Below are 18,695 nucleotides of genomic sequence, written 5' to 3'. Positions count from 1 at the left end.
ATCCCTCCCTTCCCCAGATGAAAGTAGGTCATCCTTACAAGGAGTACTTGAAGGCACCATAAGGGAATGGGTCAGGATGTCTATTAATAGACTCGGCACTTCTCTTTTTCTTCCCGCTTGTTGACTCTCAGCCAGTTTCTTTTGTTATACTAGAGCCTCTCAGTTCATTTCAGACTTTTGTTTTGTTCCAGCAGAGAAGATTTTCCTGCTACATCACTGTGTCTGAAAATGACTCAAACTTTCCACTGAAGCAGATCTACATTCAGCTGAGCTGGACAGTAGATGTATAGTAGAGATATGCAGCAAGTGGAAAATGATAACATAACTATTTCTGAGTTTTCAAAAATCCCCTAAATATTTTCTCACATGAAGAATCTCTCTAAAGGGTGTTTTTTTTTTATTGGGTGGAGTTTTCCTGAGTGTTTAAGGATAGACGGTGTTGCTCTGAAGCATATTTGTGATTTTGGGCTGTATGAATTATCATATTACATCGTCGGTTTGCTTTTGCACCTTATGTGCAGGATAATACCTGACAAGTTATATGTTTTTTTATTGTAATAAAGTGTATTAGATTGTTAGCCTCAGGTTTGCTTCCACATTTCAGTTTTAATAACAACATATTAATTTTGACCTGTAAACAAGCACCTGCATCATAAGTGTCCATTTATACTGTGTAAAAGTGAATCCACACCTTCCAGCCAATCAGAATTCAGAGTTCTCTGTGACTATGGTAATAGTTCATCTTGATTTTGACCCCAAAATTCAATATTTAATTCATCATTTGTGTAGCTGATGGTTGAACACAAACATCTGATACACATTTACGCAGAGAAACTATCGAGCTTCACACGAAACACAAAGAGCGAGACAGATTTTCTACAGATGACAAACTACACTTCTGGATAATAAGTGCTTTGAAACCAGTAATTCCCCTCCTTACTTTGACTGACAAGTTCATCACAGTAATATATGATCAGCACATTCATTTTGAGACATACTGTAAGAATATTTGTTGTAAAGAAACAAAACCATTGCTGAGAAGATTAGCAGCTTTTTCCAGCTTGCATATACTGATTTGCCAGGGAGTCAGTGAGTGTGTTCACACGCACGCACACTCATATTCCGATTATGACCGGGTTTTTTACAGTGTCCTGGTTATTAGGGCAGCATCATATCCTGGTTTCAGAAACTAAGATAAGCCCTTCACTCGGTCATGAGAAACTCGGACACTAGCTCGAGTTCTCTGATAGAAACTGGGATACTGTGGAAATCTAAAGACCTTATCCAGGTTTAGGATCATTCCATGCCATGCGCGCAGATGCGTCATCAGCTACCATTATGCAACGGCAATTACATAGTTAGTGAGAAACTGTGGTAATGTAGAGCATTAATGCTGTATGTAATGTCGCTCTTGTTTTGAAGGGTGAGAAGAAGAAGCTGAATCCAACACAGGAGTAAATGTAGAGTTGAGAGAGTCTGAAACCAACTTTATTTATACAGCTCTTATCGAAACCAGAGATTACAAGTGCTTCACAAGGACAAAATGAAACAAGAAACACATTTACTCAAATTAAACAAAGGAATGAGGTAAAAATATACTTTCAGAAGCAGTATAAAAAGAAAGAAAAAGCTATTTAAAAGCAGTTATTCAAAAGCTTTTTGATAGAAATGTGTGTAGATAGAATTGCTGATGTAACTCAGTAAACATAAAAGTGAGTGGCGTGTGTATTTTTAGAGGAATTAAAGCCACACCTGCACACAGAAATCATTAACCTGGATACTGTTGATCATATATATAGGCGTATGAATAAGCAGATAAACATAATTTAGATCCTGAAGATTAAAACTAGGGATACTAATGTGCACGTAAAGATACTCTGTTTGACTCCTTTCTGGCTCAAATGGGTAGAGGGAGGACGTCGGCAGAGCAAACTGAGCACATTGTATGTTATTTTATGATGGGAATCACTCCCAACATGTTTATGCTGTTCAGTAAACACAAAGATGAGCATCTTTTCTATTAAACATATGGTAGCACCCTTATCAGAGGCTAGAATGACTAATAATAATGATGGGAGTTGCATTTTGTACCATGAAGATTAGATAGCCCTGCAGTTTTAGAGCCTTTGCAGTGAGTTTTTGTGGTATGTGTTGTTAATTTGAGAGAAACTTGTCATAACAATACTGCTGTTCTGAAACTGACTGTAAGCTACAATTATCTTGATGACTGTCTTTTTTTTATTATCATTAAACCACCACAGTTAGTTTGATAATGATAAACTGCTGATTAAAAATAAAGCAAGTAGCAGCTTATCGCTGATAGAGAAAGAATTACATTTGTAATGTGTCACTGTGTGTGTGTGTGTGTGTGTGTGTGTGTGTGTGTGGAGAGCTGAGCAGGATCAAGAGTGACATTTATAACCGTGGCTGTGAATTTTCACAGGACAGGATGGGAGGAAGTGGAGAGAAGGAGGAGTGGAGGGGAGGAAACAGGATGAAGACAGGAAGGGAGAGCAGGACAGGACAGGACAGGGTGGGATTGAGAGAAAAAAGCGACAGGAATAGAGACAAATGGGTGGGACGGGAAGAATACTACGGGGGGATGTGCTGAGCATGCATCTTCTTTTTCCTGCAGCAGCCAACATTGATCCACCGGTCCATATATGTGCATATGTTTTAATGAGATATCTGTTAACCAGAGGATCCATCAGCCGCTGTCAGATTTTCATCTCGTTTTTTTTCCCATTTGTTTTTTTGAAGAAGGTTTTTTTCAACTTTATTGAAAATAGACTAATTCAAAACACAATAATCTATAAAGAAGTGTAAGAACAAAAAGAAGAAACAAACTGCCAGGGAATTAAATGATGATATAACACGAATAAACATTTGGTAAAAGGAAAGCTCTTTACATTCAAGAAAAGGTGGAAAAATACACATAGATGAATAAATAAAGGGGTACAGATTTACATTCAAGTAATATAAGTCAGTAACTTTATAGGTTTTTATTGTAAGGTTGAGGAATCCATGTATACTAAAATAGTGTGCTTGACAACTCATCATTAAATTGGTACATAAACAGCGGTTATATGGAAAATATGACATGATTTCAGGTTGTAGCTTTCCTTTTTTTTATTGACACACATTAGCAAACAAGTGACAGGGATTTTCCAAAGCATTTCTGGGGTCCTAACATTAGTAAAAGTGTGTACAAGTGTGCATAGCAACAATTAAACACAATATATAACAATCAAACATCACTCAAAAAAAAATAAAGAATTACCTGATGAAATTTAAACTCTTTATCATTCTTGTGGAAAGAGCAAAAGTCTGTTAATTCCATGAAAAGGAATATTTTTTAACATATGTTTCTTTGGGAAACATATGCAGGTTTAAGTGTCTCACTCATGGAAAACTTGATGTTTCATACGTCAAATCAAGCTTTACTCAAAGCTTTCAGCTGCATCTCACCGTCTTCATAAGCAGATGGATTTTTGCACCATGATTCTCTATGACATTGATGAGGATCATGAAATGATAAAAGCTTGTAAGTAGACCATCAGTTATGTTTTTCTTTTTGCAAACTACTGTTTCCAAGAGTCAAGAGTAAACTCCCATGCTCAAAATATTTGTGCCGTATCCATAGTTTTAAACTCAAATCAAACAAACTCTGCATGTCAAGGTCCCATGATGGATTTAATCTGATTTTTTTTTTTTTTTTTTCCTCTTTTCATTTTTTGGTTTTGTGAATATTTGGACCATATAAGGGTGTTATGTGTATGTTGTTTATGACAGAGACAAACAAAGAGTTAAATACAGTCCATTGCTTTTTCTGTCTGTGTAAACTCTCTTCCTGTAATTTACTGCGAGCACAGGCGCATATGATTGCATGCAGTAGACGTTACCATGGCAACTAATCTTATACAGATGTGTGCTGGTAATGCCTCTTCTCTTCAACACATGTCCCCTTTATCCAAACTCCTAGTCAAGATTTTTATCATTCTTATTTAGTAAACTGAAACCTCCACTTCAACCATCTTCAAATTGGAATCAAAACATAATTATTTGATCTGATTTGATTGATTGATTAATTGATTGAGGTGGTATACTGTATATCCAGTGGTGAGAGAAGTATTCAGATCCTCTACTTAAGTAAAAGTACCAATACAGCGATGTAAAAATACTCCATTACTAGTAAAAGTCCTGCATGAAAAAATCCTACTTAAGTACAAGTATTTTAAGTTTGATGTAGTTAAAGTATTGCAGTAAAAGTAGTGGTTTGGTCCCTCTGACTGATATATTATTACATATGACATCATTAGATTATCAATACTGAATCATCAGTGTTAGAGCAGCATGTTACTGTTGTAGCTGCTGGAGGTGGAGCTAGTTTCAACTACTTTATATACAATTAGCTAGTTTTGTACAGTGGTTCCCAACCTAGGGGTCCAAAGGTGACCCTTTGGATAAATCCAAAGGGTCAGCAGATAAATCTGAGGGGTCGTGAGATGATTAATGGGAGAGGAAAGAAGAAAAAACATAGTTCTGATACACAAATCTATTTTCAGTTTTTGGACTTTTTCTCTAATCTTTAATATGGTGAAATATTGGATTATTTGAGCATTTATTGAAATGAAACCATGTGAGAAGTTTAGAGGGAAAAATCACTGTTTGGTGGAGCTGTTAACAACTCATAGACATGTGAAATGTGACCCTGACTACACACTGCTTTTTGTAAGACGGCAAAAGCCAAAAAGGTTGGAAACCACTGGTTTCATCTTTAACAATGTGTTGTATTTTAAAAGCTTGTTATATTATTCATTGTGTCAAATCTTCATCTGAAAAGTAACTAAAGCTGTCAAATAAATGTAGTGGAGTAGAAAATACAATATTTCCCTCTGAAATGTAGTGGAGTGGAGGTATAAAGTAGCATCAAATTGAAATACTCAAGTACAAGTACTTCAAAGTTGTACTTAAGTACAGTATTTGAGTAAATGAACTTAGTTACTGTCCGCCACTGTACATAACCTTAAAAGTGTACAATATGAAAATATTGAGTAACTGTCAGTCAGCAAAGTGAAAGACGTTTCAGCCCTGCCTGCAAACTGCGCATGCGCTGAGCGTGAAGCGGAAGAAAGCATCATGTCGATAGAAGACCCGTTTTTCGTTGTGAAGGGGTAAGAAAATAACAAATTAACACCTAAAACTCCACGTTACCGTAACATAACACAAGCTATTACATATTCAAAGCGTAGTTACACGGCAAGCTGTTGTTTACCTCAAAGACAAAGTTACATTAGCAAAGTTAGCTGAACGGCTAGCTATAGCTAACTAGCAGAATGCTAAAAGTCAGCAGCGCAGCGGTAGTCTGTGTGTTGATGTTTGTTTAGACTGACAAGAGTCGGTTCCGCAGCCTTTAAACACTGAGATTTGTTTTTCTTTCATTCTGGCTTTCACTGAAAGCGCCCGGGCAGCTTTGAGACGCTGCTGTCAGCTAGTTTACAAGCCGCTGCGAAGTTACGGAAGGATGCGAAATGTAGCTACTGTGTTTGTTTTAGTTAAACGAGGGGCGTAGCTGCAGAGCAGAGGGGGCCTGAAGAACAGCCAGGTGTCCGAAGGCTAAAGACACCTACAGTAGCTACCAGTGTCTGTGCTGATAATGTTGTTTGTGTGTGTCCAGGGAGGTGCAGAAGGCCCTTTCTCGTGCACGGGGCCTGTATGATAGATGGGAGGAGCTGCTGCAGGATGGGACTCAGGTGAGCAGCCCTGAAACACCACATACCTGGTCTGGAGACATGAGCCACTGAGAGGCATGTGTATGTGGATAATCTTACAAACCACCCAGTCCTGACAGACTTCACTCATCAAATACAGACACACTTCTTTTTTATTGTTATATTGAATATATCAGCAAATCATCAGCCTCTCCATACATCTGTAATACTGGACATAGTTCTAACATAAGCATACACACATGATGCATTCACCAACCTTTGCTCCTCCAGTCTGATATGGGTTTTTCCCCCCACAAAAATAAGTTCACTTATCTCATTAAAATCCCTGAAATGACATCTCCTTTTCCCTCATTAAAGATCTATGAATATACAAATATTGTTCATTTCAAAAGTTTAGCTGCTAGACACAAGATGTCACCTACTTCACTGTCCTGTCCGTTCTCAGTGTTTGTGCACTAGTGGCTTCCACATCACACTTTTGTGAGATGAATATTGGGCCAGGATTGGCTTCCAAACTATCACAAATCATGCTTATAGGTCCATCCCTTAAAATAGGATTTTCATTGAGCGCAAAGAAACTTTACACTTTAAGTCGCTGAATATGGAAACAACCTTCTAGTGTCAAAGTCTGCACATATATCATCATTCTGTACAGTGAAGCTCTGACATTCAAATGTATGAATAAGAGGAAAAAAACATTTTTCAGTGGAGGGAAATTTTTAAAGTTTTCCTTCCTCCCCTCCCACACCCTCGATGACACATGAGCATGACAACCCAAAAAGAACAAAACTGAAGACACACTTTCAACCACAGCACAGAATAAAACCCCCAGTGTGTAAGAAATCAAACTAAGGGTCTAATCCCAAGTGGGAAACCTCCACATACAGATATGATATGATGTAATACAATATTTTACTTTATTGTCAGCTCACACCGAAATTCATTTTGCATCCTGAGGCAGTTCAGTTTAAGAGGTTGACACACAGATTAAAACATACAGTTACACATATGACACTATTCACAGTCATACATAACGTCAAAACAATCATAACAGAGTGTTAAAGTAACATTCAGGTCAATTGCTTCAGTGAGTGAAGCAGAGGATGGACAGCTCACAACAAATCTCCCAAACCACCTATCGCCCTGGAAGGATTTTCTCAATTCCATTATTGTTTCTGCTCATAAATCCAGGTCTTTATTGATCCCTTTAATATTCTTTTTGCTAAATTGTTTGCTGAGAAAGCGCAAATGCGTACTAGCTTCAGCTAAAAATCTAGTTTTAAACAATCTTTGTTGAACTAAAACTTTGTTACTGGAATGAACATACAGTACATTATGGCAAAAACAAGAAAGTACAAAAATAAGTAAGATTTAGGGCTGCAACTCATTTTCAGTTCATTTTCATTGTTGATTAATCTGCCATCATTTTGTCTATAAAATGTAGAGTCAAAGAAAAGGTGATGTCTTCAAATATCTTGTTTTGTCTGACCAACAGTCCAAAATCCAAATATATTCAGTTTATACATAGAAAAGTTACAAATCTTCACATCACATTTCAGTTTATTAAATTTCAATTTAAAGTTTTGGATGCACAAGTAGTAGCTTGTAAGGATTCATCATTCACATGTGAGCTATTAAAACACAACATTCCTGCACTATTATGGTGTGCATCGCCAACAAATTCTGAATCATATTGTTTCCTCTGCCTTTTTAAATATATGTTTTGCTAATATTGTATTTTGCCCTCATTTTACAGTTAAGTAAAACACACTCACACATTCCTTTATCTTTGCCTTTTCTATTGTAGCTCAAGTCCCACATCAAAACCAGTTCTGAGTGTCTTGACATTAGGACTTAACTTACGTCGTCATGCTCCAGTTTTCAAGAACCACAAAGTTAATAAACCCCAGTCCCTCACAATCCAAAATACTGCCTTTATACCTCACTGTCTTCTTTGAGGCCTGCCTAGCTCAAGGAAACTTAAAACACTACAGGATTACCTCAAAACAAAAAAATAATAAAGTAAAAGAGAAGAAGAGAGGAGAACTGAGGAATCAGTTCAGCTTGTTCACTCAGCGTCTCACTCACCAGGGTTTACTCTGAGCTGAAAGACAGCTTGTACCACACAAAAGGGAGAGACAAGCTACTTACCACCTCACCACACTAGGAAACCAAACAAAGCAAAAAAAAACTACCAAAACCGAGGAGGAAATGTTTGTCTGGACGAGCCCCCACACAACACTACTACTATGGAAAGACTTAACACAAACGGGGCCAGACGAGCCCCCGTATGTTATGACCTGGCTCAGGGGGAAGTAACACGAATGAGGAAAACTGAATGAGATCAAACAATGCTGGTGTATTTAGTAGAAAACAAAGAACAAACAATGTGGTGTGGAGGAGACTCTACTCCTACAGAGTGTGCCGGCTGAGAGAGAGAGAGAGAGTGAGGGGGTGGCTCAGCTGCCACGGATTGGAGGACCAATGATTGGTTTCCTGAAACAAAGGGCAGACACACTACACAGGATGTAACACCTGGTTTCAAACCTCTGAATTGCTCCCCGCATCTCTAGTTTTAATGAAAATGAAATTGTAGTTCTCTGGTTTATTGTGTCAGTACAATTTTTATACTGTACATGTGTCCTTACTGAGTGTTGATTGGTTTCTGTGGTCTCAGGTGAGTCGGGATGAGCTGGACTGGAGTGCCAACGAGCTGAGGAACTGTCTGAGGGCCATAGACTGGGATCTGGAGGACCTCAGTGAGACCATCAGTATCCTTTTAAACAGGGCAAAAAAAAAAACCTCTACCTCATCCACACAACCCGGATCCTCACATGACTGTCAGTATTTTCAAAACAAACGGATGCTTTGTATCATACTCTCCCTTCCTCCGTCTCCTCCCACTTATTCAGGACATCCGTTAGCCCCCTAAAGGCTTGAACTATTTTTACAGTATGTACATGGTAATTAAGCAAAGATCAGAAATATAAAAAGAAAACTGTTCTGTTCATGTCTGCAAATATTCTTCTTAAGAGATTAGAATCTTTTAGCGGAGGAGGAAGCACAGTCCGCTTTCATTTAATGGTTAAACTCGGTTGAACCTTGAGAAGAAATTGTCTTTCACGTTATTGATAAAATAAGAAAGTTACTTGGGTTTAAAAAAAGCTTTGGCTGGATAATGTTTGTAGTTTTTCAGTACTATTGCTAATATGATACATGAGTGTTTTTTTTGATCCCTTACTTCAAAAAAAGCAAACATTTCTTCTTCTTCTATTAAACCCATTTTCTCATTTAACAAATGAAGCCAAAGTTCACAAATGTTCATTGTTTTAAAACAGAAGAAGCTCTACAATAACTTTGAGTTAAAAATGTCTAAAATTTTGATTTTAAATCAGGACCTGTTAGTCAGAGAAACTTAAACCAAAGATTAGAAATATGATGCCAAGTTTTGGTACTTCATAGTTGCTGATATTTGATGGTATGGACAGATTACTGTTAGTACCAAAAAGCTGCATATGCTCGTCAAAATGCAATATTGTGCTTTTAAAGGATCACTTAGAATTTAATTGATGAAATCTTTACTCACTGTTAGCAGTTGTCACTAACATACCAATACCAAACCCATCTATAAACCACCCTTCTTATTTTGTTAGTATAATTCTGTCACTGGTAGTGATTTTATCACATTGTGTACAAATTCTTTCTCCCAGTCAAAAAACAGATTTTTAAAACTTTAAAACTTTACCAGACGCTTTTTGTTACACTTCACTATGACATCTTGTTTTTATCAGATGTCTTTTGAATTATGCAAGGAAGACAACAAGAAAATGATGTTTCCTTTAAATGACACGGAGGTAGTTACACTATGTACATCATGGAGAGGATCAGATTCACTACCTCAGTTTTCCTTTTCTTCCTTTATACTAATCTGTATCTACTTCATATCTATTTTTTTCAGCGTGACTCATTATTTTTTGTTATTGCTAATGCATGCGTAAAGAAAACCGGTTTGAAAAGTGTCGCAGAGGTGCAACAGTGTTGATTTAAACGCATGGAGGATTTTCAGGAATGTTGCTGTTCGGTCCTTGACCGGTTCAGGTATCGTGGAGTCGAACCCGGGAAAGTTCAGACTGGGCGACAATGAACTTCAGGAGAGGAGAGACTTTGTGGAGCGAACCAGGAAATCTGTCCAGGTGAATCCCATCAACTCAAACTTTGGTTTATCGTTGAGTTTTTGCTGATGTTTCTGCCGTTTTGTAGATTCTAATGTTATTTTTCTAGTCTTATTTTACTATTACATAATAGTTTTTATTCCTGTAACCCTGACATGACATTGAGGTTTCATTGCTGCCAACCCTTTCTTGTACAAAACCAATAAAAAAAATTAATACATCACAGAAGATTTGATCCTCTGCCCACCCCCATGTGTCACTAACAAAGGCCTCTTTCAAGATGTTGGAATTGCCCGTATTTCCTTCTCAGTTTGAAGAGAACAACTGTTGTTATGAGCAAAACAAACGGTTGTTATATGTTCATACTAGACTGTAAGAGAAGCACAAACAAAAGTAGTTAACCAGTGTCGTAATTATTGGGTATTTAAAAGGAGCTGCCGAGAAAGAGCCTGTTTTATTTCCAAAAGGGGGTCACCAGTAGTTCCAGGTGGCCATGTTGTTGGAGGAGATTCAAACACACAAACACTCCACCGCAAGGCCTCTGTTGTGTTTTGGCAACCGAAGCGCGTCCAATAAACCACACAAGACAAACCGTAGCGCATAGTAACGCTTCTGTATTTATGGTCCGGAGACATATTATCGATTTAGTTGTTAGTATCCGTCCGCTTGTTTATCTGCACTGCAGCTGTTTAGCTCCTGACTTGGCTAAATTCAATCAGCGTCCGCGCCGCAGGCACAATGGAAAATATGAGTCAGTTTCTAACACGAGTCTAGCAGGCAAAGGTACCCTCCTTAAAATAGACCTGAAGAGAATTGAGTCATCCGAGCCGAACAAAAGAGGCCGACTGAAAAGGAACAAAAGACTCTCTGACATTTTGATTCGCTGGTCGGCAGTTCTGGCACCGCAGCGGAAAATCTCATTAATGAAGCTGTCAGCTCTGAGTTGGGCTTTTAAAGTGATTTTTTTGTTACAATTGTGACACATTGTGGAGTTGGAAGGTGTAAATTGTTTTCTTGTGTGTGTGTGTGTGTGTGTGTGTGTGTGCAGGACATGAAGGATCAGTTGTCCAGCCCTTCCGCTGTGGCTCTGGCAGAGAAGAAGAACAGACAGGTTTGAGGACGTACACACACAAAAAAAAACACGCACACACTCACCGGGAAAAGGATTTAATGAGAGTTAAACGGTTCTGAATTCAACAAATAACCGCAGGTGAAAATGTCACATCTGCCCGCAGCACTACTTGTACTTTTTTTTGTACCACCATGAAAGGTTTACAAAGCACCAGGGCTGGGTACCTGTTTGAAGGTTGTTGAAATGGTGCCAATATATGTTTTGGCAGGAATATCAGTGATGAATAAAGACAAGAATGCCCAAAACAACAACAAACTATAGAACAACACCAACAAAAATCTGTATTTCACTCTTATATATGTGCATTTATATGAAACGCTTTATTATTATTGAACAAAAGGTTCAAAAGCTGAAGGGAATTATTGTTTAATGTCTGAATACAAACAGAACTCAAAGGTTTTCACAAAATACAATATAAAAAACTGTAAGTATATAGTCATTAAGCTGTAATATTCATTAACAAAGCTGCTGGATGAGTTTTAAAAAGGTAAAAACAACTTTTCTCTTGGTGGCGCCAGAGAAAAAGTCATGTCTCATAAATCAAAAAGGTTTATCCTCAGTACGGTGGCCCTTTGAGGACATTCGACTCTGCGCTGTCAGACAAGGCTGAACTTTTATGAGCTTTACTTTGTCAGCTGTTAAGTCTTGATGCTAAAATTAGCATACGTACAGTATCATAGTATGTTAACATGCTTTTATTTGGTTTTAACAGTACAAATGAATTGTAACAAGTAACAGTCTGATAGTTTGGAGTAATCTGTCATTTACTTCTGGAGTCTGTTTGTTTTTGTTTTGAGTCAGCTTGTAGTTTTCACAGCTTATCTTTCACACTCCAGCTGACACGCTCCCAGCTCAAAAATCAAATGATTGCAGCGTTGTGGTTTGTAAGTGTTGTAGTCCCATTATCGGTCGTGCAACTCAAGCGATCACTCACTTAAGTATTTTCTCTTCCTTGTGTCGGAGGCAGTAGTAGCTAGTTGTAAAACGGTTGTATATCTGATTGCGGGCTGCTGTGAGATTAATGAGTTATGAATTAATTGCTATATATGACTAGGAAGTACTTAGAGAACGTTATATAATGATGGAAAAACTCCAGGTCATGTTGTGCCTTTTGCTTTTCCATCAAAGGGGATTAAATTGCGTTGTGTGGTATTAAAAAGGTTGTGCCAATGCTAGAATATAACACACACTCACACATAGACTTTGTTTTCTTTCCTTAATCTTGTGTCTCATATGTGTGTGTGTTTCTGTGTGTGTGTGTGTTTGTCCAGGCTCTGATGGCTTCGTCGGGTCAGGACAGGTCAACAGGACTGGAGGCTCATCTGGTGTCGGCAAACTCCAGATACATCCAGGAGCAACAAGAACAACAACAGGTAAGAGAGGGAGGGAGGGAAATAAATGAAAGGGCAGGAGAGTAGAGACAGAAAAGGAGTGTTTGGGAGAAGAAATAAAGGTGTGACAGAAGATTAAGTAGAGAGAAGGACAAGGAACGAAAGGGGGAGTCGACCGTCGGATGGGAGTGTTAAAAGAAGGAAGGAGAGATGGCTTTAGTCATCTCTTACTCATCTGTTTTATGTTACCCGCCTCAATCTTTAAGGTTTGTTTCCTGAAACAGTTTCCAGCGAAATAGAGAGAGAGAAACGGATTAAGAGACTATAAATTAAAAAAAAAATGTGAAGGAATGTTTTCATGCAGCGTTAAATAAACGAGCACGATCGATCTCTTCCTCCTCTAGTGAGGTCCCTCTTCATTTCTAATCATGAGCGTTTATATCAGTCAAACATTTGAAAGTGTGTTAGGTGATTACTGTGGGTGCAGGATTTCATGTAAAATTCATATAAACCTTCAAGCGAGAGAAACCAAACCAGCTGCTGTCAGACTGAGAAGAGAAAATGTTTTGATGTTTGTGTTTTTATCAGGTTATCTTATAAAGAGGGAAACGTAGTCAATAGATCATTTTGTAAGAGGTCAGAATCTCCTCTGTGATCCTTTTGTGAGGTGAAATCTTTGTCTGATCTTTTAAAGGTTTCACACTGAGAATGAAAAGGTAGCATTTTAAAAACAGGTGTAAAGTTTATTTTCAGCGTCAGAGCTGTTTGTATCTATTATCAGCTGACGGCGGTGTTGAATGATGAAATAACTTCTTCACACATCCTGCGTCAGCTTGTGATTTTTAGTAGAGAACAACACGGAGATCACTGTGATCGGTCTCGACTTTGATTTGATAGAAGAAGATATTTCATCAGTTCAGTGTAGATACGCTCTAGTTTTTTTAATTCACTGGTGTTTTGTCGCAAACTCAAAAAAAGGTGTAACTCCTGTCCTAACTCTGTGTGTGTGTGTGTGTGTGTGTGTGTGTAGCTGATCATGCAGGAGCAGGATGAGCAGCTGGAGCTGGTGTCAGGCAGCATCAGAGTCCTCAAAGACATGTCGGGACGGATCGGGGACGAGCTGGACGAGCAGGCCGTGTGAGTACATTAAAGTGCATTAAAGTTCCCTCACTACTCTTTTATTTCTTTCCTTGTAGAAAGGATAAGTCTGGTGATTTTCTGTATCTTTCTTATTGTCAACAAATCTCATGTTTGGAGCCAAACCAGCAATGAACTGATCTAATTAAGAAGTATGTGTGTGTATCCACAGCCTGACGTATCTTATCCCTCCGTGTCCCAGACATCCAATCTCGTCCAAAAACAATTAAAAACACATCAATAAGCCACACGGCTGCACTGAGTGACACGTTCCTTCATTATGAAGAGTTGGGTCACGTTAGTTTGTTTTGAAACGGCTCCAAAGACTAATGACAGCAATCATGTTTTATGATACTCTGGAGGGAAGTTGTGTGTAAAACAGACTCCACTGAGCATGTGCAGGAACGCTGCTCCGTTTAGAGAGCTTCGTTAGCTTGTTGCGCTACGTAGCACGTTGAGCACATTGTAAAGAACTTTAGTACAAAGTTTTACTGCCCACAAGACAAACTACTAAACCCAAACTCTTTGGTTCACTGATGAGTTTTTAATAGTTTTTGGACAACAACCAACATCTATGGCATCTATCAGGTTTTGGATATAAACACAATACCTGTTAGTATATTTGTTGACAATAAGAAAGGTTTAGAAAATCGCAGCCTTATCCTTTAACTGTACAGGGTCATGATGTTAGTCACAAAGTGTAGTCAAGTCAAATAAGGAAACACATGCTGAGGATGTTCTCAGGGTGATTGAAAATGTCGATACTTCTCAGATCAGGAATAAACAGACCTCTAACAGTGAATCCTTTTTTACTTTTTGACCCTTTCTTCTTCTTCTTCTTCTAATTTCTTCTTTTAGTTTCAATCCACTTCATATCCACTCACTGTGCAGTCTGTTAATGTCCCCAAGAACATTTTAAATGACCTAAAACAACAGTAATAAAAGTCATGTTCAGTCATTGAAGAGAAAAAGCCTCTCTCTACAGACGCCATATAACACCACTGCAATTCATGTCACCTTCGAAACAGTTATTAAAGCATGAAGTTAAAACAAATTATTCACAGATGTTTGAACCACAATCCACTGTGAAAACACCTGAGTGTGAATAACATGCAGTTCCTGTGCTGCGAGCTGCTTTTATATACATGATATTGACCACAGAGAAGCTGTGTTAAAGTGTAAAATGACTGCGTTCTCTTCATGTCGTCCAGCATGTTGGGGGATTTCGGAGACGAGATGGACCAGACGTCGTCCCGCATGGACTCAGTCCTGAAGAAGTTGGAGAAGGTGTCTCATATGACCAGCAGTAAGTTTATACCCACACAAAACATTTGCTGTTATTGGTAATTATTTGTAATGTTTATATCACTGTGCAGTCAACAACAAGACACTGACGTCTGTAGACCAGGCAGTTTTTCATACATTTGAGTAAAAACAATCTTCTATCACACAAAGGAAAACAAACATTTTGTAATGTTAGCTTTAATTTAACCATCTATCATAAAAAAGAATCAGGAAGGAAAAGCTGATGAAGGTGTATTTACTGAACTGTGAGTAAATTTACCTTGTCTGTCGACCAATCAGAAGCAGGAACTGTGCAAAGGAAACTGATTCACATATTTGCTAATATCTGACTGACAGTTTCCACAGTCACGTTCTCATTTAAAAGTCTGTCATCATCATTCCTCCATTAGAAGATCCCTTCATAATGCACTTACAATGTATGTGATGAAGGACAAAATCCACAGTCTTCTTTTTGAGCTAAATTATATTTAAAATATCTTATATTTATCTGAGGCTTCGTATTAATTGGATTAATCGTAACGTGTTTTTTCTGACTCTCTCCTGTTGTGTCCTTCAGGTCGGAGACAGTGGTGTGCTATCGGCGTGCTGGTCGCCATCATGATCGTGGTACTCATCCTCTTCTTCGCTCTCTGATGCCAGTGACCTCCGACCTCTCGTCTACGCTCAACCAATCCCCCCCCCCCAACCACCCCCCCGTTCGGATGGACGGACAAATACAGGAAGAGGGACGCGCCTCTTCTCCTCCTTCCCTTCCCGTCGTCTCCTTCCTCGCTCACTCGGAGGAGAAACCGGTGACCTGCAGAGAGACGTTCTCTCTCTCTCTCTGCTTTTAATGATTCTAGTTAAAAAAAGACAAAAAAAAAAACAACTAGTGAAAGAGCTTAGCACAGAGAAAACCCCAGTGCTATTATGTATTTCATACTGGTGCATTATTGTTGGGTATAGCGGTACTATGGGAGGTCAGGACAGGAGAACATGCTGCTGCTGTCAGGTTGTAAAAACAAATCAAAGATACTTTCAGGTTTATTAGAAATTTACACCTCAACGGCGGGAAAAGTTGTTGATAAATCAGTGAACGTTACCGTATCGGACGGTAACTTTAAGAAACGACAGCAATCAAACATTTCATTGTAGTTCTTCTGTCACTCGTAATTCGACAAATGTTGCACTCCATTAACAAAACAAATGATCTGTTGCGAAAATAGTTCGAAAAAGATCGACTTTTTTATAGTTTTCACAGAAAAGCGAAGCAAAAATGTACATAAAGTGTTGCTGACAGTAACTGAAGCGACACACTCACTATGTGGATCTGGTGAAACGTAATTGTTGGCAAGTTTAACAGCCAAAAAAGTAGTTTCCAGAGAAAACTATAGAAAGATAAAGATGGATTTATTTACTCAAGAAAAACACAACAGTTATTAGTGTCTTTAGCTGGCAGGAGCAGTATTGAAGGGAAGAAATTTGGGGTTTTTTTCAGTGTTGCCTTAAATATATTTTTATACCTTGGTGATAAGTGCAGTATGTTCATGTGCCTACATGTGAATCAGGGCGGGAAATCGACGCCAAGTACGAGTCATCAGTTTAAAATCAGGAACGGGTAGCGACGGTCGACCCGAAAGTCTGCAGGTTTTTCTTTCAGTTCAATATATAAACAGCAGCTGATTTCACTAATGGACTAAACTTCCAGTCCAGAGAGGAAGAGTTAGTCACCGCTCAGATCAGCTGCTGCGGTTCGTGTGTGTGGTCAAAACAAAAAAACATGCAGACTAGCGACACCGGGGCTGCCCGTCCTTGATACTTGATGCTGGTTTTCGCTCTTCTGCGGGCCACTTTTTTTTTTTGTCATTTCCTGCCCTGATGGTGATCCGTCTCGGTGAGGTGAAGTCAGGTCTGCAGCCGGCCGCCTTCGCGCGCCCCCCCCACCCCCCTCGCACGCAGTAAAGCACAGAGATTGGCTGAGGCTTTGTTACTCTCACTGGGTGATGAGAGACAACCTTGGTTCAGAGCGAATGGGGTTTGCCTGTCTTATTGAATAGCTTTAGCTAATGAGAGGAGGAACAGTTGCTGGGCAGGATGTCTCAGCACGCAGCGCAGATTCAGGCTTACAGCTCCCTCTGCTGGACGCTGTGGGTCATGTGATTTTTCTTTGTGTCATGTCAGGTAACGCTACCCTCATTGGAGGGGGGTTGTGTTGCAGTGCTGTATAAATATAAAACATGACGCTTTACTTTGAATTTTTGTGTAAATGAACGTTATTACTGTACAAAGGCTTTATGCAGACTCAAATTTATATTTAATCCTGTGTGATCCAGATTTTTTTTTTTTTTGCTTTTGTCACTCGGTTAAAAAGAGAAAACTTATAACTTTTCTCTCCAAAAACACTCAGCGGTCAGATGCCCTTTGCTTGACGCGGGTAGGCGTCACAATGATGAAAGCTCCCTCCCTGCCAGAGCTCTGTTCATGTGTGCTTTTATATATTCAAGCGCTCATTCCTTAAATGCTCCAGTGTGGAAAATTAGCAGAATACTTGGAATATGGCTGCGCAGTAAGACTTCTGCACACAGAAATAGAGGTTTTGGGGGGTTTTAAAGGCATCTTGAAACAGACGAATTTTCTGTTTTACAGCAGGATACCATCACAGCTCTAGGAGAGAGTATTACAGTGAGCTCAGTCTTTTTGGCTTGTTTCCAGATCTGGGTCCTAAAAAAAAAAGAAGAGGTTTTACAGTGTTTGTTTTATCCAAAATGGAACAGCACAAGGGCTGATTTTAATGCATCAAGGCAATAGATACACTGCAGTTGTCTCTATGCTATGCAGTAATTCCTATTAATCAGTTGCTCTAAGTAATTTAAAACAAAATTAACAATTCAAAAATGCTTTTAAGTCCTGGTCCGGCTGCTAAAAACAGAGCAGATCGACATGTGAACATGTTAGTGAGCTGTGTTAGTTGCAGGAAAGCCTAAACGCTGCAGCTTTTTTATTGTTAACTGTATGAAACACATGGATCCTTAATAGCGAAAAACCGACTGATTCATAAACGGTACCAACTTTTTTTTCCGGTTACATTTGTTTACACATGTTGCGACTCGTCCTCACATTATCTTGACTTCATCCAATAAAAAAAAAAAGGTAGAAAAAGGAACTGACCTCTGACTTGTTAAGAACCGTTAATGAAACTGATTGTCTCCTTTTATTTCAAGTGCCAACGATCAGAATTTTATTGAATCTGTGTGACTGACTAAAAGTCACACCGACCACGAACGAATGGTAAACACCGGCTGGGAAGTTTTGTCCTTGAAACATAACCAAACATTGTTTTTGGACGACTTGTTTTATTGTCTTTTACTTGGAGGAAAATATAGTTGGAGAGCTTTTGGAATCTGAATGTGCTAAATTTTATACAAAACTGGCTGCCATTGTGCCGTTTAACTTGAAACAGTACACAGATCTACAGTCGTACTGCCTCTCGTTAAATAAAAAAAAAAAGGCTAATGGCTCCGGTAGCGAGTGTGCATGCCACATGACCACAACGTCCCTGATGTGATTCCAGCCAGGGACCTTTGTTGCACGTCATCTCTCTCTCTCTCCTCTTGTTTCCTGTCTGCCTCTTCACTGCCCACTATCCAATAAAGGCAAAAACACCAAAAAAAAAAAAATCATGTTTAAAAAAAAAAGAAAAAAAAAAAGAAAGAAAGGCTAATGTAACTTATTTTTCATTTCACATACACTACATGAAGAATAAATGTTATGTTATCTGGCATAACATCTGCATAAAGTGAATTGTTTTCTTACTGGCAACCAGAGATATTTCTGAAATTGTTCAGTGGAGTTTTGAGTTTCATTAAACTTGTTCAACACGATGTGACTTACTTGCAGTGGTGGGTTT

The 18,695-nt window shown here is 38.7% G+C and overlaps 1 protein-coding gene across 1 annotated transcript; it reads left to right on the top strand.

The window, feature by feature from the left end:
- The first annotated feature begins 5,074 nt into the window (after nucleotides 1-5,074).
- LOC137180163 (syntaxin-10) lies at nucleotides 5,075-18,674 on the top strand. Its single transcript, XM_067585440.1, has 9 exons — nucleotides 5,075-5,174; nucleotides 5,678-5,753; nucleotides 8,410-8,503; nucleotides 9,831-9,925; nucleotides 10,953-11,015; nucleotides 12,308-12,409; nucleotides 13,398-13,504; nucleotides 14,716-14,810; nucleotides 15,366-18,674. Exons 1-9 carry the CDS (start codon nucleotides 5,140-5,142, stop codon nucleotides 15,440-15,442), a joined length of 744 nt encoding a protein of 247 aa, XP_067441541.1. The 5' UTR covers nucleotides 5,075-5,139; the 3' UTR covers nucleotides 15,443-18,674.
- Nucleotides 18,675-18,695: the final 21 nt, after the last annotated feature.

Source organism: Thunnus thynnus, chromosome 3 (assembly GCF_963924715.1).
Source record: "Thunnus thynnus chromosome 3, fThuThy2.1, whole genome shotgun sequence".
NCBI classification, from domain to species: Eukaryota; Metazoa; Chordata; class Actinopteri; order Scombriformes; family Scombridae; genus Thunnus; species Thunnus thynnus.
The sequence above is the reverse complement of the archived record's forward strand: the minus strand, read 5'-3'. Positions and strand labels throughout refer to the sequence as shown.

Coding starts and splice junctions, on each gene's coding strand:
- LOC137180163 (XM_067585440.1), top strand. CDS start 5,140: ATGTCGATAGAAGACCCGTTTTTCGTTGTGAAGGG. Junction 5,175..5,677: donor CCGTTTTTCGTTGTGAAGGG/GTAAGAAAATAA, acceptor GTGTGTGTCCAG/GGAGGTGCAGAAGGCCCTTT. Junction 9,926..10,952: donor GAACCAGGAAATCTGTCCAG/GTGAATCCCATC, acceptor GTGTGTGTGCAG/GACATGAAGGATCAGTTGTC.